This window comes from Mesoplodon bidens (assembly GCF_964165515.1).
Source record: "Mesoplodon bidens genome assembly, chromosome: 9".
Taxonomy (NCBI): Eukaryota; Metazoa; Chordata; class Mammalia; order Artiodactyla; family Ziphiidae; genus Mesoplodon; species Mesoplodon bidens.
This window is the reverse complement of record NC_138166.1, coordinates 47,481,985-47,503,291: the sequence shown is the minus strand read 5'-3', so window position 1 is coordinate 47,503,291 and position 21,307 is coordinate 47,481,985. Positions and strand designations below refer to the sequence as shown.

The 21,307-nt window shown below is 41.0% G+C and overlaps 1 protein-coding gene across 13 annotated transcripts in view; it reads left to right on the top strand.

Annotated features, from left to right (window-relative positions):
* Positions 1-21,307, top strand: part of DYNC1I1 (dynein cytoplasmic 1 intermediate chain 1) — a 484,637-nt gene that overhangs the window by 349,722 nt on the left and 113,608 nt on the right. For 9 of the 13 annotated variants that reach the window (XM_081243717.1, XM_081243707.1, XM_081243705.1 and 6 more), the window contains 3 exons: positions 2,357-2,522; positions 4,514-4,613; positions 12,158-12,283. In XM_081243717.1, the coding sequence (XP_081099843.1) occupies positions 2,357-2,522; positions 4,514-4,613; positions 12,158-12,283 (392 nt within the window). The remainder of the gene's footprint in view (positions 1-2,356; positions 2,523-4,513; positions 4,614-12,157; positions 12,284-21,307) is intronic. The other 4 variants (XM_081243706.1, XM_081243708.1, XM_081243712.1 and 1 more) reach the window with 1 other exon arrangement.

The following is a 21,307-nucleotide window of genomic DNA, read 5'->3' as shown; positions in this document are numbered from 1 at the left end:
TGCAAATACACTTTGATCAGCCATTTATGTTTCTCTTAGAGAAGAAGTTGTATGTCTTGAAAGCTGAGATCAAAATGACAGTAAGCTACAGGGAAGAAAAAGATTACAGAAAATTACACAGGAACTGTTTTTTATTCAAGGTAATGGACCTGTAAGGAAATATACAGGTGGAATACAAGTAGCTCAAAAAGATAAACAGAGAATAGAATAGATATTTTTAAAATGTAAAAACAGGAATAAAGGGAAAAAATTCCTATTTCTCTGCTTAATTTCAGGTGTGTCTCAAGTCATCCATCAGCAGTGACAAAAGCCGAATGAAGCTTTTAAAATAAGACATTCTTCTTGGTCCTGTAGCGTCCTTGTTTAGTGAGGTTTATTTATTTATATAACAGTACTGACCAAAACAAAAGGACCCTAGCATTTTCCCCTTTACCTAGTTACATTTAGTAGTTTTACCATTTTCTTGAACTTATATCAAGGTGAAAAAATTCAAATGCCTCATTTATGGGTGTTTTAGAAAGTAGACAAATTATATATAACTGTTAATTATTGAATGCTGAACTATTTGTCAGTATATTTAAGTCTTAAACCAGACTTAAAGTTTAGGTATCATTGCCTCATTTTATGGATAACACTGCGGCTTAGAGAGCTTTCACTGATTAAAGAATCCAAGCTAGGAAATGGCGGAGTAACTTTTGGATTCCAGGTTGGTTTTATAGAGTTCTTGTTATTTACAGTTTACACATTGCCCACTTCACCATTTCTCAAAGTAGTGTCTGTGCAGCATTGCTCAGCAGATGTTGATGGAGGTTTTTGGAGAGTCCCAATACACATGGGCACATTTAGGGCTCTGGAGACTTCAGCAACAAAGAAATATTTCCGGCTATATTTACGGCTGCTAGAAACACTGGGGTGAACTGTATTTGGAGATAATCTTCTGCTGTAGTGGATGAATCATGTTTTTCTGTCTCTCAAGGTGTGAATCAACTACGTCATAATCATTCTAATTTCTTGTACAAATACAGACCCTGGAGTCTTTCCAGACCCTTCTGTCTTTCAGTCTGGGGCAGGGGAGGGGAGGCCAGAAGGGGAGAGACATTATGAACATTAAAACTTGAGATCTACTTCGATGGCTCTGCAGGAGGGCTTCTTGACAGTTCAGATTTCTCAGGACAGTGGCTTCAAGATACCATTAATCAAATCAAATAACACTTCCATAAAACATTATGCTATAGGTGGCTGTACCTAAATGATTCCTCTGACCATGTGGCCAGGTAGAAATCAGTCCTGGTTATGAGGATGGTTGTGGAAGTGTTTGGGAAATCCTGTGGGTGAGTCATTCCACCAGGGACCCCTATGGTTTTAATGCACTACCCTCCTCTTGTAGCTTAAACTCCAGGAGCTTCTGGTCCTACTGGAAGGGTAATTGATCAAACGTTTATTGAAGTCTCTCTGCACAAAAGTTGAACTGGGGCTCCTGAAGAACCACAAAGGTTCAGCTGACAGTTTCTGCCCTTAGGGATTTCTCACTCTGGGGGATTCCTAATCCTTCCTCTATAGTTTTCTGTAAACCCTGCTACTGAAGGAACAGTTTATATAACCTAATCATGACTCTGAGGTGAGCTGACTTTCAGACACTATGACATATTGCTAGTTATTTAATCTCTCTTTGCCTTATTTTGTATCTTCAAATTTAGTCTTATAAGATTAATCATGCTGGAAAAGTAAGGCATAATAACAATTATGAGGTGTCTTATAGCATTTATTTGTTCCATGTGTTTGTTTAAAAGCAAACGATATCTTGGGTAAAGGTGGGTTTGGAAGGACACGTTTCAGTTTTTGAGGAGAATCTATATAACAATCAATCAGCCTTATCAAGTAACTATCTAAAATAAAATGAATTTATCAGTAGAAAGAGGAAAGGTGCTATCTAGATCATATTATAGATAGTTCTTAATTATTTAGGATGCACAGCTTTACAATCTAATATACATGGTTTTATAGATTTCTCTATTATGTACTATTTGAGCTGTTTTTCAAGTTCAGTTCTAAAGAAAATAACGTTCAGAACTCATTGTTAAAACACACCAATCATTTTCATTTGTAATATTTTTCAACTCTTCAAAATAGTAATTAGTCCAGATATGAAATCTTTTTGTAACATTGTCAGTGAAGACATCTGCAAAAACCTTTGGTGTGAACTTAAGAGTAATTTAGAATTAATATTAACAATGGTTTATTTCACTGTGTCTTATCACTCTTTTGATAAGCAATGTCTTTCAAGAGTTGGATTCCTCTTGAAATGTTTTAATTATCCCTTTTTTCTTTTCTTTCCCAACCATCTCTTTTACATAAGTAGCTCCTCCAAGGGAGCTGACAGAGGAAGAAAAACAGCAGATCCTTCACTCAGAGGAATTTCTCATCTTTTTTGATCGGACAATACGGGTAATTGAAAGAGCGCTGGCAGAAGACTCCGATATCTTCTTTGACTATAGTGGTCGAGAGTTAGAGGAAAAAGATGGGTTAGTTTCTTGTGTGCATTTTAAAAAATACTGTGATAAGTTATCTGTTGATTCTAAATTCCCTTATGTTTTGAGTAGGCAAGTTCCAAGCCTAACAAATCAGAGGAGAATGAAATTCCAGAGCTGATCTTGCTGAACAGCTTTGACTAAGGGCTTTGGTTATGACTTCTGGCTTAGAGTTTCCTTGTAATTATCATGTGCTTCCATGAAATGCTTTTGAACTTGATATCTGGGGAACAGTCCAGGTGATAGAGACTGGCAGAGTCATGTACATTGTCCTCTGAGAAAACATAAGCAGCAAAAGGAGATTTGTGTTATATCCAGTAGATCTATTTTTGATGTCTAAGCAAACAGGAAGCCGAAGAAAATAAACATGAGATATGGGAGACCTTAACTGATGTGGGAGACAGCAAACAGAGACTGGGAACTCTTTCCTCTTTTGATGCCATAAGATTATGTGTATGTGGCTTTTAGGAAATACAAGTGCCATTTACTTTTAACTAACCGTTAGAAGTAAATGGCCCCAAGTGACTTTGCCTGTGACTGCAACATATGTATTATATTCGGCAGGGGCCGTCAACCATCTTCATGTGGATAATTGGAGGCACTTTATGAGCTTTGTGAGAGATATAGCTGGTTTTTAGCCACCAATTTCTTTTGGCCAAGAACAATATGAAAAGATGAGATTACCTGCCTTTTTCATTAGACCTGACATCTTACTACTTCTAAAATTCAAATACATTGTCAAAGGCCAACCTATCATCATTGAAGATGCTCAAGGCAATGTAACAGTGGCTCTGAAAACAGTTTCAAAAGGGAGTTCTAAAAATGTTCTAAACAGTTGACAGCATTGTTAGACTACATCAAAGAGAATAACATTTTGAATATATGTGTTATATTTGTTTTCTTTTAAAAAGCCATTACTCTATGGCTCAGTTAGTTTTCTGAGTCCTCTTTCCCTCTGGGTGCCTGACACAGTGTTATACTGGGTTCCTGGCAGATACTTGGGTGCATGTACCTCTTGCCTGAGTTTGCAATGGTGGAGCTGAGGAAAGGTTAGCAGGGGAAAAAAAAAGTCAGTAAGTCAGCTGCTTGGAGCCCAAATACCTAATCTGAGGTCAAGTCACCCAGTCTGAACAAGAACTATATAGGACAAGTGATACAGGATGCAAGGCGATGGAATGAAGCAAATGAACAGAAAAAAAAGGTGAGTGTGGAAGAATTCCTGAACTGAAGCCCAAGGAGTATAGGCAGCTTTTTATGCAGATCCCATAGCTGCTGACACAGAACAAGTATGACTCAATTTAAACACTCAGTCTTGTGGAGCAAATGCATGACTAGTGCAGAGTTCTTCAGAGGAGGTTTTGCAGCCAGTTGAATATCAGCCAAGTAAACACTAGCCAAAGTGTAATCTTCCTCCACCCAGATGATATTTTGGTCTGTGTTAAGTATATAAGATGCTCGGTGAATCCCTCACTCCCCAGCAGGCCTGTCTCAACGGTGGAACTTTTCACTTACTATTGAGCAAGGAGGCAACTGCCACCTTCAATCAGAAATTACAGGTAAAGAGAAACATGCATATCATTTCTGGTCTAAGGCCAGATAAGGTGATATTGATACCAAAGAATCTCCAAATGTGCTGTGCTTCCATGCGAGCTGGGAAATTTCTTGTAAACTCTGATTCAAGGCAGAGCTTATTAGGGGGAGGAGAATGCTTTAGAACTGCTCAAGATAGGAACCTGAAACAAATTTGACATTTCGCACCAGGCTTGGAACAACATGTGGACCTTTTCTGGGCCAGGTTAGAGCTTTGCAGAAAGGAGACCACCTTTAGTTCATTTATGATCAGAGTTTGCTGTCTAAATTGATGCTTTGGCTTTAGAGAGTATTGTGCACCGTGCTCTTTCCATTTCATTCTTTCAGTATGAGCACTAGAGATAAAGCCCCGTTTTGAAGCATCATATTTGTCTTTGATGTTTAAACCCTCCTAGGGATGTCCAGGCTGGAGCCAACCTTTCTTTCAATCGTCAGTTCTATGATGAGCATTGGTCCAAGCACCGAGTAGTCACTTGTATGGACTGGTCTCTCCAGGTAAGAATTGTTGCTGGATGGGACAAACTGGACTTGTATTTAAAAAAAAATAAGAGAGAATTGCTCCACTATTTTGGATATGTTCACTAACTTGCAATTATTTTTCTGTGCCTATTGGTTTTCTTTCTCATTTTACTGAAGTTTCAGTTTAAAATTTGCACTCTATTATTCATACACATTGAGTACTTACTAGGTACCAGACAAGGAGCCAGGCCATTCTGTCCATGAAACTGCTCTCATTAAGGTCACCAAAGATTTCCTACTTGTCAAATCCTGTGGATATTTTTAAGCTTTAATCTGCCCTGACCTCTCTTTGTCATCCAGCTTTGTTGACTTCCCCATACTTGTAAAAATATTATCCTTCCTCTGAGTTCCACAACTCGACTCTCTTTCAGTTCTCGAATTCCTCCAAGACTTCTTTTTCCTCTCCTACCCTCGTGGTCCTCGTGGTCACACCCTCAACCTTTACTCTTCTCGACATGCTCTCTGTGGGAGATCTCTTCCACTGCTATGGATTCAACAACCACGTGGACAGCCTTTTTCTATCCCCCACCCAATCTCCCTCCTGAATTCCACTTTACACACCAGACAGATCCATTCAGGTGTCCCGTAGAATCTCAAACTAATCACTAACTTATTACTTCCACACATCTGAAATCCTTTTTTGCCTCCTCTATTCTATGTTAAAGCCATCACAATATACCCAAGGACCTAAAGCAAAACTTTCGTCGTTAACATTAGAAACTTTCTCTCCCTTATCTCCCAGACCCAGTCTGTCACCAAGACTGTCCGTTTCACCACTCATAAGTTCATCATCTTACACCTGTAGTATTGCTAACCTTCTTATGTTCTTTCTACATCCAAACTTGTCCACCTATAGTTTTCCCTCTAGACATCTAGCCAAATAATCTTTCTAAAAATGCACATCTGATCACTTCACTCCCTGGATTAAAACTCCCTATTGCCTGCAAGAAAAAAAAAAAAATCTAAACTCCCCAGTGTAGCATTCATAGTGAAAGCAGGCAGATTTACCAAAAGCCAATTTAATGGCCTACTCAATTAGTGTATAATTTACCCAGCACTGGGTAGTTACTTAATGCACATAAAGGCACACAGCCTAATTGTGGTGAGGTCAGAATATGAACTCGGGTGGTCTGACTCCTGAGCTCACATTCTTGATCACCATGCTACGTCCCCTCCTGTAATGACAATGACATAATAGCAATGAAGGAAATAGGAATGATAAGTACTGGGCATTTATACACAGTGCAGTTTCTGTTTTCTTATAGTCTGTGCTTTTATTGGGAATAATTGTCATGGCTAGCTTTTAATTTGCGTTTCTTATATACTAAGCACTGTGCCAGCTGCTCTGGAGGCATTGTCTTATTTCACCCTCACAACATCAAGTGAGGCAGCCACTGTTACTATTTTAATTTTATAGCTGAAGAAGTTGAGGCTCAGGGCAACTAAGTATCTTACTAACAGTCACTCAGCTAGGATGTGGTACAGCAGGGCTTTGAACCCGAGTCTTTCAGCACTTCCAGGCGTATGCTCTTTACCAGTGCCTCCCACAAAGGGCTTATGAATCTGGAACCAAAAGAGCTTCTAAGGGCTGAGTGACATAGGGCCGAGAGCAAGTGCTTTCAGGATTCAGTGGAGGTTGGAGTCTGTCTTTGGTTGGACAGGGCATCTTAGAAGACTGGGATTAGACAGATGGAGGGGAGAAGAGTGTGTTCTAGGCAGAGCAGTAAAGCAGGTGATGTGAAGAGCCCCATTTAGTCATGTCGAGAACAGGAACACTGAAGAGGAATGTAATCCCCTGCAACCAGACTGTCAACAGCCACAAAGTGGGCAAGTGTTCTCTCCCCTTGAATCTCTTTTTACATCCAAACAAGAGAGCACGCAGGGCATGGTCGTGCAGAGGCTAATACAGGCAGGGTGTGCCCAGCCACTTCCCACCAGTGTGTGGATGCTCTGTGAGCACGCTCGGGTGTGTGTGTAGAAAGCAGATCCAAGGCTGAGGAGACACTTAGCTCGGCTTGTTCACTTGTTCAGAGTCTGGAAATTACACAGGAGCCTTATCTGACACATTCCTCGAAGGCAGGTTTCAGTGACAACTCTCCCTGAGGAGGCGGCAGTGGGCTCACCCGCGGGGCTGGTCCCTGCCTGGCCTCAGCGTGTGGTGGGCCCTATTGCCTGTGGATAGGTTTGTTTCCACACAGGATCTTGTGTGTCGTTTTTGTTGCAGGAGGTGAAACTGGAAAGGGCAGGAACTCCACTATAGAGAGACTGCATCTCTTTTTCCCCATTTTTGTGTAACCTGCCATCTACACTGTGGGGAAGGGGTTTGCATTTCTGAAAAATGTATTTTCTTTGGAGCATAAGAAACAGGAATTAGAGCCCTTAGTTCCTACATCATAACAATTTTGGGGTTCAAAGGACCAGGTTTACATACGTATGGAATGAAGAGACTTTCTGAGTGAATCTACATGCAATCCAGTGATATTAAGAAAGAAGAAAAGGATAGAGGCATAGTCTTAGCGTCTAGTAGAGGCATGTATGCTTAGGATGATTATGAGTGGAACAGAATGGAACAGAGGGGAAAAAAGGAAGAAACTGTAAGATTCCTGCATAGCTTTGCTGTGACCTCTTGTACTTCTTAAACAAGAGCACTTTAACTTTGTGATATTTGCAAAATATCCACCAAACATTATTCCCTGGAAGACATTTGGGCGCTTGGGGAATTATGTCAACTTTGCTATTTATTTATTGAATATTGTTTAGCACAGGGGGTCAATAATACTATCCACATATCACATGACAGATTTGGCAGACATACACAAAACCAGACTTGTGATCTCACTCCCACCATGTATATTCTTCTCATATGTAAGTTTCATCCTCTAACCTTGGAATCATCCAAGATACAAAGCCAAGTAATTTTTTTTAATTGAAGTAAAGTTGGTTTACAATGTTGTGTTAATTTCTGCTGTACAGCAAAGTGATTCAATTATACATATATATACATTCTTTTTATATTCTTTTTCATTATGGTTTATCATAGGATATCGAATACAGTTTCCTGTGCTATACAGTAGAACCTTGGTGTTTATCCATTCTCTATATAACAGCTTACATCTGCTAACCCCAACTTCCTACTCCATTCCTCCCCCATCCCTCTTCAAGTAATTTTTGATAGCTCATTTAATTGCAAAACCCAATCAAATTTACGGTAGCAAAAAGACCCCCACTGTGATCAATTCAAATCCACTTACATGTGGAGTCGATACCTACTTTATATCATGCCCTCCACTTTGTGCTTATATTAGGAAATAGCTTCCTAACTGGTCTCCCTGCCTCAATTCTCTACACTGTTGAGTCATTGTAAGTACTTTTCAGTTTACTATTTGTAAAGATTACTTATTTGCTCTCAGTGTCACCTTGAGCAAATTACCTGACTTTTCTTGGCTTAAGTTTCCCCACTCATCAAATGATAATCATACCTAGCTCACATGCTTATTGTATTAAATGAGTAAGTGTATTTAAAACACTTAGAGTTTTAAAACTGTGTACTATATAAAAAATACTCAATAAATATTAAAGTAGTAGTAGAATTAGTAGTATTAGTAGTTGCAGAGTATGACTCCCAGAGTGAAGTCTAAAATCATTAGCCTGTGCTCAGTGACTTCTCTGAGGATGCCCTGCAGAGATGCCCTGCAAAGAGGCATCTGCAGCCCTTTTATCTTTTTCATCTCTTCTCATCACCTGCCTCCCAGCCAGGTGCTATAACCTACTGTCTCCTGAATTTGTTCTCCACTGCATTAGTCAAGAAAACTTTACCCCTGGCTACCTTAAGGAAAAAGGGAAATTTATTCGAGAGCTACTAGGGTACTCAGGGAATCCATGGAAGAGATGAAGAATGGGGACTCTGGAGTATAAATCTGGGCAGCTTGAGAGGCTTCACCAATAAGATGCTGTCATAAGCTGAGTTCTGTGTCTCAGCTCAAAAGTTACAGTAGCCAAGTTAGAGAATGTGATTGCCCCAGCTGGGTCAGGTATGAACCCTGCAATGAATTAATTGTCCCTGGGAAGTTAGACACCTGTGTACTGAGGTGATCTCCAAAGATTGGGAGAATCACTGTGAACCAGGCAGACACCCAAGAGAGATTTCCTGCATCAATATTTGTACCCTCGTCTATACTCTCCTCTCACTTCTCTCCTAATCACCTAGCCACTTAACAGGGCCCAATCAAGTCTCATTTCTTCTCAGAAGTCCTTTCCAATATCTCTCCCTGCCATACCCCATTCCAACTAAAGTAGTTATTTTCTCTTCTGTGCTTTGATAGAACTTTTGTATCTCCATCTTAGCATGTTCTGCTTTTATATTTGTGTTGTAGTTATTCATACATGTGTCTCACCTCCCTCTGCTAAGTGATGAGCTCCTACAAAGCAAAGCATGTTACTGTTGAAATTCGTGTCCCACATCTTACCTGGCACCAGTGCCTCTCATATGCATGGTGGGAAGGGGGCACTTGACGCATGCCACAGTGGGCCGGAAGGGACATGGTCTTTGAAACCAAATAGACTTCAAGCAGGGTCTCACTTTATCATTTATTAGCAACTTAACTTGGAACAAGTTCCTTACCCAGGGACCCTTGGCTTCTTTGTCTGTAGAAGTGGGAAAACCATTGCTTACTTTAGAGAATTGTAAGGATCAAACGAGTGAACATGTTTCCCCAGCCCAGTGTCTGGCACATAATGGCACTTAAAACATGTTGGTTCCTTCCTCGCCAATAAATGTCAGATTTTATTTCTTTATAAGAAAAAGCAGCTTGAGAGCAGATCTGGTAATTTCCGGGTAAAATTCTCCTAGGTTAAATATTAGATAATTCAGCCCCGTTAGTAATCACAAACTTCCTAGTAGTTAATATTCCCTTTAAGATAATAATTTTAACCTTTAAAGTTTAAATAATCGTGCAGAGATTTACTACTTCTTATTGGAAAATAAGAAAATATGATTAGTCATGTTCAAACAAACATACTAGAGGAGACTTTGAAATCACAAACACTTTCAAGAGATAAGAGTTAATCAGTATCTTTAGGCCTTTTGATCCTAGTTATAGATATTTCACCAAAAGCATTTCACTGGTATTTTACAGAAATTCTCCCTGTTTTCTAAAGGAGTTTTAAACCCAATAATGTAAAATATTTTTTTAATGAAAAAAGAAGAACTGCAAGTGGGAGCCAGCGATGAGACCCAGATGTGAAGCTGTGGGATATTATTCCAGACACATCTGGCTGTCCGTTGACCACTATGGTAGTGGTGTTGATGTTTATAGAGTTGCCTTTTCACATGTGACATAGTTAAACTTCAGATGGACAGTCTGGAGACTTCTGTGTTTATCTGGATGTTAGTTTCTTTGAATGGACTTCGAATCAAAGGCCTTTCTTAACAGGCCTTTGATTCATCCGCTAAGGAGTGTTTTCTAATGAAGAATGATTACTTTCCCCTGGTGGCCACATACGTGTGTGTGGTTGTAGGTTTATACTTTCTCTGTACCAACGGGCAAGTTGTAACTCTCTGCAGCTTTCTTAAGTTGAGGGAGCTCAAAGAATGACTACAATCACATAGAAGACTTAGGTTTAATTATTTTTGATAGAAAAGAAGTTGATGTTCAAAGTTATACAGACAATCTTATGTTAAATATATGCAGTGTAGTGAAAAAGAAGGAAAAAATTACCTGTGAGCAAAGACTGATATGATCTGCTATAATCCTGATGCTATTTTTAACGGAGCTGCCTTATGGGAATCCCAGGTAGGAATGACATTTTCATGAAATGTACTCTAACTCATAAATACCTGCCACGAGATTCAGCCTCAGTTTATTTATAACACTCAGCATAGAGTTCATGTATGGTGAGTAGGTATTTGTACTCATTGTAGAGTCCTCTTTGTTATTTTACTACTTGTGTTTCTTTTACTTGAGCTTTTAATTGTTGGCGGTATTTAACAACAAAGGATTAAAGATAAGGCCTTGCCACTGAGCGCAGGGTTACTAACATAAGAAAGAGCATTTGTAATTCAACAGATTTTGGCACAAGTTTATTGTGCTAGGACTTACTATACTCTGGATTCAGAGGTCAATCAAAACAAGTCCCTATACTCAAAGAGCTTACAATCTAGTAATAGACATAGACCAGGAAAAGCCATAATACAGTTTGACAGGTGCTCTAATAGGGGGACACACATAATTGCTAAGGGAGCTGATGAGAGGCAAGGAGGGGTGGTGGATAGTTAGATAGGATTGTCTGGAGGACTTGATGCCTGCATCGAGTCTTAACGAATAAATTAATGGTATAACCAACACAGAAGAGACATTCCAATGAGAGTGAGTATCAGACTCATGGTACAGAGGCTGTACCTATGAACCTCAGAACTAGCCCAGTGAGTCTGGGTCATAGAGTGGGGTTGGGAGGAGGGAGGGAAGGTTGTAAGAGATTAAGCAGAGAAAGTAGAAAATAACAGATCATGAAGGATCCTATATGACCTGGATTTTATCGTGAAAGTAATGATGAGCCATTAAAATATTTTAAGCAGAGGAGTAACTTAGCCAAATGTATGTTTTGTAAAATATTGACAAAGGATGAAGAGTGGAGTAGGTGAGGGTAGGGCATGGCAAGCCTGGAAGCAGGAAGCCATTTAGAAAGCTGTTGTCTTCATCCAGACAAGAAATTCATTTAGGAGCCCTCTGATCTTAAGGATAGAAAGAAAACATGCATTTGAGTTACCATTGAGGAAGTAGTGAAACACAGTATATGAAGATGAGAAAGAGGGAGGAGTAAAAAATGAACGTGGAGTGTCTGGCCTGGACAGCTAGGTAATGTCAGTTCAAAGCACTAAAGGGATAAATGTTGGAAGAGGGAATGTTGAAAGAGCAGTAGGTTTTTGTAGAAGGCAACAAGCTCGCTTTCCTATGCATTGCATCTGACGTGTCTATGGACAGCTTTGAGAAGTCCCCAGTAGCTGTAAAATCTGCACCTCAGAGAGAAATCAAGCCTAGAGATAAAGATTTGAACATTGTCAATATATTAATGCTTATTAAAGCTATTGATGAGTTCACCCAGGGACAGTGTGTGGATAGAGACAAATAAGGGCAGAAAACAGCCCCCTTGAAATATAGGTAATAGAAGAAACTGTAGGGACTGAAAAGAGTGGTTTGGAAGAAGATCAGGAGAGAAAGATGTCATGGAAGCCGACATAGGAGAAAGGAGGGAGTAGCCCAAATGTCATATAACCCAGAGAGATCCAGCAGTGCATGCAGTTTAGTAGGCATTAGTGACTATGGCAGCACACGTGGAACGTTTGTTGGGAGTAGAAACCAGATTGCAGTGGGTTGAGACGTGAAGTTGGTATTAAGTATGCCACAACTTAAAAAGAAAGTGCCATTTAAAGTACGTAATATAGCATGTGTCTGTTGGAATAAGAATGTTTTCCTTGGGTTGTCATCTTGGCATAAGCCATCCTTGTGATCTCTTCCATCCAGTACCCTGAGCTGATGGTCGCTTCCTACAACAACAACGAAGATGCTCCCCATGAACCAGATGGAGTGGCCTTGGTTTGGAACATGAAGTTTAAGAAAACCACACCAGAATATGTCTTCCACTGTCAGGTAGGAGTCAGCAATGTAAAAAAAAACTTACATCTCCTCCTAGACCAAATAATAGTTCATGCTGCCCCGCATCTGTTTTATGTGGAGAAGAAGAACTGAGTTTAAAAATGGACTTGTTGACAATTTTGGAAAATTCCCCCACAGTAACCTAATGTCTAGGGAAAGTGGCAACCCTCTCCAAACAGTTCAGAAGCCTAGTTGGGGACTGTGTGTCATTTTCTTTCCATTTAAAACAGCCCCCATGAGGATGAGTTTATAAAGACCTCGCACTTAGGAAGAAATCCGGGTGTACCACTTCCTCTGCTTAGCAGGAACATATGCTTGCCCACCCTCTTGGACACCCTCAAAACAGTACCATTTCAAGTTCCCTTCTCTCTCTGAAATGCAGTTCAATGGGATTTCGCCAATTTTAAGTTTACAGGCGCCATCTTGCTTTACAGGTAATAATACTTTTGTAGCCAGTTTAGGGTAAGGTTTATCACTGTCTTTCTTGAATTGTTGAGAATATAGATACTGTTTCCGGTTTGCAACTAGTCTGGGATATTTTACTGCTTATATCTGCTGACACATTGGTCTTCTCTTCCATTCAGCCCAATACAGGCTGAAATTATGTCACAGTTGCACACACTCGGCTTTGCCCTGTTGCCATGACTCTGCTGAAATAATAGGCCTTGGTAGTGGCCAATACACAAACCCCTTTATTAATGCCCCTCTCCTGTGATTATGCACAGGAAAATGCAAACAAACAGTATAGCTCAAAGTTTCGATTCCTTAAATATTACAATTCAGAGGTCCTGAGTGGCAGATTACTCTGAAAACAAATACGTTAGTTGAAGAGGGTTGGTAAACCTGTTGATATTTGGAAGCTTAGTGCCATTTTATATCTAAGAGCTGTGTATCTTTTTGAACTAAAATATGTTTAGACTTTAGAACATTATCAGATATAATTTGGGGAACAAGAGCTGCTGGAGTAAAAGTCCCAGCTTCAACCTGATTGAGTAACCTCTAACTCTTACCATGTTTTTCTAATTTGCTATCTTAAAAACAAGAAGTCCTGGTCTGCATAGTAAATAACCTTTATTTTTTGAACCTTTGAAATAAGAACAGTTTTTTCTTTCTTTTTTTTTAGATTATCAAATTTGTCAGTCTGATATGCTCTTTCTGTAAACATAGAAGCACAAAATCCTAATTTTATTCAGTTTAAAGAGTTTTGCTGAATTACCAAGAAAATACTAAAAGGATTATGGGATAAGCAGAAGCACATTTTTTGAAAAACAGTGCCATTTAAGCTATTTTGATATTGTATAAAGCATATATTGAATTTTTTTAAATTTAAGAAGTGACACTATATTGTTTTGGTCGAAGTACATAATGTTTATCATAATTTAAATCTTTTATTATATTAACTGACGAAAGATAGCCTGTGGTAATAACAATTTGATAATGTGCTTAATATTCACAACATTGCATAGCAACAGGTCAGTAGGAACTAATAATGCTGAGTGAAGAGGCAAATTCCAAAAGTCTTTGGAATTAACTGGAATTTTCAAATTATCTGTTTTATCACACAATGGTTAATACAAGTATTGACTGAAAGGAGCATTCTTTCATCTCCTGGTATCTTTGGGATCATTTACTAAAAGCTTCACCGAAATGCATTTAACCTTATTTTTAGTTGCCCCCTTAAATGCTCCAATATATGTGTTTTAGAAGATATACCCTTGATTTTTTTTTTTTTAAGTCAGAAGTACTCTGAATAGCCTAACAAAAGATGCTGACTAAACTATCTCTGTATTCCCCAGATTCCTACAATTATTTTCACTTCATCTGGTGACCAGAAGCAGCTGGGGGTTCTAAACTCTACTAACATTCTCACTGAGAAAGGGGAGAATTCTAACACTTTTAAACTTTGGGGTTAAGTGACATGTGCAAAAGAACAGTCTACTGATTTAAATGTTAATCACATCTAAAGACCTTCACACCAACATTTAGACTTGTATTTGACCAAAAAACTAGGTACTGTAGCCTAGCCAAGTTGACACATAAAATTAACCATCATACCTGGATTTCACCTCAGAGCAATCCAGGAAACTAATACCTTTCACAACTCCTAAAGTCCTACTGATTTCAGATCACTTTGGGCTAATAAGCAAATATACCTAGTGTGATCAACTTTGAAATTATTAGACCTTGAGTGGGAGCTTTCCTAAGAGGTGAGAAAAAAACACTAATTTGAGGACATGGGGCATGTCTCTGTGACATTGATCTCTGAAAATAAAAAAGATATTAACATGTTTTAAGAATCTACATTCATCGTGGTAAGCTCCCATTACTCCCCAGATGAGAAACTGTGGCTCAGAGAGGCCATGAACCCGGGCAGGTGCCTGTAAATGGCAAAGCCAGGATTGAAGTCAGCTCATATTTACTCTGAAGCCCGTATATTGCCTCCTGCTGCACTAGTCAGGAATTCAGCCAGTTAACACCACGCAGGTGTGTGGCAGGGGGGTCTGGGGAGAAGTGAAGAGAGAGAAAAATGGAACAGAGGTGTGTTTTCCATCTTACTTGATCATTGCAATCACCTGGGTGGCTTTAAGACCTCCTGATACCTGCGTTTCATCCAGAGATTCTGATTTAGCTAATCTGGGGCACAGTCTGGTCATTTTTAAAAGCTCCTAAGTGAGTTGAAGATGCAGCAATAGTTGAAAACCACTGGAATGTAGAGAAGAGATGAAGAAAGGGGATGATAGGTGATGAAACCAGTTGGCTCCTTTATTTGGAAGTATGGCCACCATTCCTTTTTCCCCTTTGGCCCAAACTAGAGTGGCGTTTTTTTGCCTTTGTTACTCTGATGCCCTCCCACCTGAGCCTATTTGAGAAATTTCCTACCAACTCCCTTCCCCTTCCCGCTTCACCTCACCTGGAGGGGGTGGAGACCTTCACGCCCCACCCCTCCTCCCACACACACTTATTTCCTTGAGCTCACTTATTAGTGGGATCGGCTTCTGTGGTGGTCAGAAGACCCAGAGTTGTTTTTCCAGGAGTGGACTCAAGACTCCATTGAACATGACACAACGTGCATTGGACAGTGCCATTTCTTTTGGGATAATGACACACCTTGCTGTAGTTGATATCCGTGAAGTTCGGATCACCTCCAGGTAAACACCAGTGGCTGCCAAAAGAAAACAAAAGTGCCGTGATACTGAGTATGACTGAGCTGTTGGGAGACCAAAGCAGGGGTAACTTAGGCAGCCAGGGAAGGGGTAGGTGACTTAGTGGATGGAGGTGAGGTGGAGGGAAAAAGTAGTAAGGGCAGTTTGGCTACCATACGCTAACCATGGTAGTGCAGGGGGGAGTTTGGAGAGCCCACAGAATTAAAATACACATGAGAAAAACCAAAACCGCCGCTCACTGACTTATCACTTTTCTTCTTGTATCCTTCCTGTTCGTTGGTGAAGCTTATTTACTACAATTGGTCCTTTGCAGACATTATCTCACTGAAATTGGGTAGAATGAATGTGCTTCCACATTCTCCTATGATCCAATAATTTCAAAATTAGTTTTCTTAGTAAGAAAGAGGACTGGAGGTAAGGAGCTACGGGTGCCTTATGATGACTGTACTTTTATCATTTTGGAATAACCACATTAGCTAGCCATTTCTTGCTGATCTCTTGATTCTTCATATTTTTCGCAAGTGTATAGTTGCAAACAAATCCTATGGCTCAGAAAAGCATCGTTTCAGGCCCTAGAAAACAAATGCACAAGACGCAGCTATCAGTTCCGTTTTCCTTTGCAAAGACTGACAGGCTTTTAGCTTAATGGTAAAAAGATTGCAGGAGGGGAAGGCTCCTCTCTCTCTACTGAGAATATAGCAAGGCCAAGTACCTTCCACTTTCGTGGGCAGTTTTCTGTCTTTACTAAACTGAATGTTTAGTGTGGGCTCTGGTCCTGCATTTTCTATTTTCATTTCAATGAGAGCCATCCGTACTTGGAAAACATCGGCAACTCTGCATAGAAATCAGCCACTCAGCCCCACCGCACCATCTGGCAGTGCTCCTGCTGTCTTCTGTAGTGGCTTCCACACACTGTCATTAGATTATGTGTCTGACCACCCTGCATTGCTTACCCTGGTGTGGTCTTTCTCTTTTAAATGCAATGAATAGAATCAGAAATATATATCTTAGAATTATCTGCATTGAGGTAAGTGGAAAAGCTATATTTAGAGGCTTGGCTTGGTCAGAGGTTTTTATTTTTACTTTTATTTTTTTCCTGATTTGGTTTCTTTGTTCTTGGCATTCTCTTTTTGAGGATTATCTGACAGTGACCTGAAACTGACACAGACCTGAAGCTCTCCTGATTTCGGAGGGTGGGGGGTGGGGGGGAAGTAGAATGTGAAGTGAACTAACCTCCTTTGAGCCAGTGTTTAAAATCCTCAGCTGACTTTTCCCCCCATGTGTGGCTTCGCTTCTCATTAAGATTCTATAAAGGTTACAGGTGAGATTGCAGCTACAGCTTTAGCCATCCAGTGCTCGGTTTTGTGTGTGAGGTTCCTGCTGACCTCATCACCCCCACCCTCGCTGTGAGGAGTGATGGGAACACAGGAGAGAACGTGGGCTGCTGGTGAGGGGAGTGGACAGAAAGGCAGGACTGGCAGCTCTGTTCCTAGCTGACCACACTGCTGAGTGACCCTGGGACAGTTGTTGAGGCATTGTTGTCGTGTGGTGGAGAGAAGACTTCCCCTGGTCTCTGGTGGAACTGTGAGGTTTATTGCATTAAACTTGATTTCTTCTCCCATCAATTTTTGTTCCTCCCCCGGCTCAGACTGTGGGCTACAATCTTAACGAACAAACAGCTATGGACACAAAGATATAAATTAAATGAATTCTCCTAGGTATATTATGACCAGAGAAGTGTTAGAATTTGACTTGAGGATTCTTTTTTAATTAAAGGACAGGTAACTTCCTTACGGCCTGACTGATTTTGTTGTTTTTTTTTAAGAAGTCATTTTCTAAGCTTTCCTCTTCAGTGTGGCAAGGAGTGGTTACTCAGTAGAGGTCAGAAAAGAGAAGGGATGAATGAATAGAAAGTTCTTTGACAACTAGGGTTATGTATTCAATATGAGTTCCTGGGATGACAAAGTGAGGGCACATAATAGGTGCTTAGTAATTAGAGAACAAACTCCACAGAAAAGGACATGCTAAGTAACGTAAGACCTAGTTTTCAAAGGCAGTGCTGGGTGGACTGCAGGATGGAGAAACCCAAAAGAGGAAACCTCACTGTTGTTGTATAGATTGTGATACACATTTCAAAGTACACAATTATGGATAATTAAGGAATACATGCAACATAAAGGTAGAATTAAACTCTTACATAAAAGATGCAGATTATATGGATCAGACAAAAACAGCAGCACAGCAGGGCTATTGTGCGTCTTTAGGAAAAAAGAAAAGGGAGTTTACACGTACATGCTGAAATGAAACGCAGACACCCGGAAACACTTTTTTTTTATGCCGATTGAGTATGACTGGTCCGACGAGTGAGGCTTGAGGTAGACACTGATTGTTATTAAACCAAACAGCAGGAACTTCTTTTTCTGTTTTGGCCCAGGAAGCTGGAAGCAGAGAAACTGCCTTGCCAGCTCTCAGTCTTTATCTGCCTGCTTTCCAGAATCTTCTCCAAAAATTAAGAAGAAGCAAAACTGATCATTGGGATACATCTAGGGAGATTAGAGTTAGCAGCAGGATTACAGCCAAGAGATTGTATCAGAGACGATTCCTCATCTGGAAATAGCAATGAGGGAGCTGTGTACGTGACACGTGACCAAGTGAGCTATTAGATGCAGGGGATGCCATGAGAGTCCACCTTCGAACACATTGTTTTTAAATTCAAGCTGAAGTTTCACGTTATTACAAAGCTACCTAGGACTTAAGAGCGTTTGGTCTGCACCATTCATGTGCAAAGAAGTTGGAGGCACAGAACCCAACACTGAAGATTTCATTCAGTTCCCTCAATGCCCTTCCCTCCTCTTGCCGTGCCCTGTGCTAAAACGGCCTGAACTGGGCTTTCTGTGGTTGTGCCTCATCAAGGAGTTGCCCAGTAATTGTTGGTGCTGTGCATTGAGCTCCAGACAACAGCATGAGCAAGGTTTCCAGCCTTTCACTCCCCTTGTCCTCACCACCCTGCTACCTGGCCATTCACTGAGGTCACAAGAGCTTGGTCTAAGGGAAATGGGTGTTTTCAGGGGTCTGGGTTGAATACCAATGGGGTTCTCCTTACCTCTTAGGATTATTGTGAGGATAAAAGAGATAATATAGGTGTATGAGTCTGCTCAGGCTGCCATAACAGAATATCATAGACTGGGTGGCTTAAACAACAGAAAATAATTTTCTGACAGTTCTGGACCTGGTAAGTTCAAGATCAAGGTGCCAGCCATTTTGGTTTCTGGTAAGGACTCTCTCCCTGGCTTACAGACTACTGCCTTTTAGGTATGTCCTCACATGAAGATAAGAGAGTGAGCTCTTCTGATGTCTTAATACCATCACAGGGGCTTCACCCTCATGATCTCGTCTAAACCTAATTACCTCCCAGAGGCCCCATCTCCAAATACCATCACATTGGGCATTAAGGGAACATAATTCCGTGTGTAGCAATAGGTGAACATACTTTGAAAAGATAAAAGTATTCTCTTTACATTTGGTTGTTTCCCTATTACCGCATTTTAGTCCATCCCATGGAAGGAAGCTTAAACTTTGGTATTCTTATTTTCCTTGCTTGAGTATTTTGCGAAGAAATTTCACCTAACTTAGATTCATTCATTCAACAGACATTTATGGGGTACCCAGTATGGCCAGGTCCTCACAGCAACAATAAGCTAGAGCTGAGAAGAGGCTGTCCCCTCTCCACAAGAACTCTTCAGTTTGCCCCCATCCCTGCCATACCCCAGTTGCCATCACCTGGCCAGTTCCTCTCTCATTGGTTAGATCCCTATGTGTGCTTTTTTTTTTTTTTGCGGTACGTGGGCCTCTCACTGTTGTGGCCTCTCCTGTTGCGGAACACAGGCTCTGGACGCGCAGGCTCAGCGGCCATGGCTCACGGGCCCAGCCGCTCCATGGCATGTGGGATCTTCCCGGACCGGGGCACGAACCCATGTCCCCTGCATCGGCAGGCGGACTCTCAACCACTGCGCCACCAGGGAAGCCCCCTGTGTGTGCTTTTTAATACGTAAATGACAAGTGAAGAGGAAACCTGAGGCAATTCCAAAGTTCTATCTTCCCAGTCAAACTTTTGTTTCATAACTAAATGATGATGAGATATTTACTGAGTCCTAGGAGGCAGTTAAGCACGTAGTGGATAAGAGTGGGCTAGAGGGCCATACAGCCTGGGATTGTAATTTGGGTCCCACCACTTAGAAGCTGTATAACTTTGGGCAAGTCATACACGAGTGTCAAATAAATGAATACGCATAAAGCATTTAGTGTCAGGCACAGAGTAAGTAACCAGTAATTGTCAGCTACAGTTATCTACTATGCAGACTGTAATTCAAAATATGTAACAATCTGTATGGCATTGTCCAGGCAGCATGGATTAGGGCCCCCTTTGTGTCAAGCATTCCATCTTTAGTGGCTGAGTGGGGGAGGTCATGAGTGAAGGGTGCAGGAGGGAGGGTGCAGGGTGACCGGCAGCAGAGGAGCACTGGGAGGATGTGCGGAAAAGCATTTTTCTAACAAGTACAAAATAATCTCGATATTTTGATAACTGGTACTGGTGTATTGGTACACATGGCTGAAGTAGTATCCTCGCTTTTCTGCTTCCACCGTGTACTGGGTACAGATGCATTTGCTTCCGTGGCTTAATTACTTACACTGATTGATTGCCTCAGGCACAGGCTTTATAACGGAACCCACTGGTCTCCAACATAGCTCATATGGCTGCACTGAATTCTGTATAGACTCGCTGGCCATTTGCCATGCTGGACTCACTCTGTAGACCCTGAAGCAAGAGTAAGGAAGAGGGGGCTGACCGATGTTCTACCTTCAGCTAAGACTAGATTAGCATCTCTGTTAAGAGCTATCTCTCCTAAAGACTTAGATCCAGGCCCCCCAGGTGGGGCTTCCATCTTCCATCCTCTGAAATCTCAGATTGTGCTTTTCCTTTATCCTACAACATTTTAGGCAGGAGCAGGTTTAAATTATACCAGGTGGCCTAAAAGGAAAGAGAAGTCTCAGAAAGGCAACCCTGTCCCTCAGAGGTGTGGGTGTGGAGGAACCCATTCCAGGAAAGGAAACAGAAGCCAGGAGTGGACTGTCGTGGTACCCCAGATCATGTTAGCATCTGCCAGGAGTGTTCTAGGATGCCACCACCTCTGAGTGAGTGCCTGTGCATTGCTTTGGCGTCTTTACATTCTAGGCACAGACTCACTCTGGACTTCAGGCCATCTATTTCTAAAGAATAGATATTTTTCCCCTTTATAAACTTGACCAAAACCTTCTACTTTGTGTCTGTGTCTAATTTATTTCAGACAGTGGCTCAGCAAAAAAGCTGACCTTTCCATTCTTTAACTTTTGAAATTATTTGAAAGCATTATTATCAAAGAAAATTTGTGGAAGGAGAATCATCATCCTTACTTCCGGGAAAAGTTTTTTTTAACCTTTGTTGTGACAAGTGGTCCACCCTTTGCTTTTAGCATGCTTACATCTGATTTATATTTTTTTTTTAATAAATTTATTTTGCCTGCATTGGGTCTTCGTTGCTGCGTGCAGGCTTTCTCTAGTTGCGGCGAGCAGGGGCTACTCTTCGTTGTGGTGCGTGGGCTTCTCATTGCGGTGGCTTCTCTTGCTGTGGAGCACGGGCTCTAGGCACACAGGCTTCAGTAGTTGTGGCACATGAGCTAGACCACAGGCTCAGTAGTTGTGGTACATGGGCTTAGTTGTTCCGTGGCATGTGGGATCTTCCCAGACCAGGGATCGAACCCATGTCCCCTGCATTGGCAGGCAGATTCTTAAGCACTGCACCACCAGGGAAGTCCCT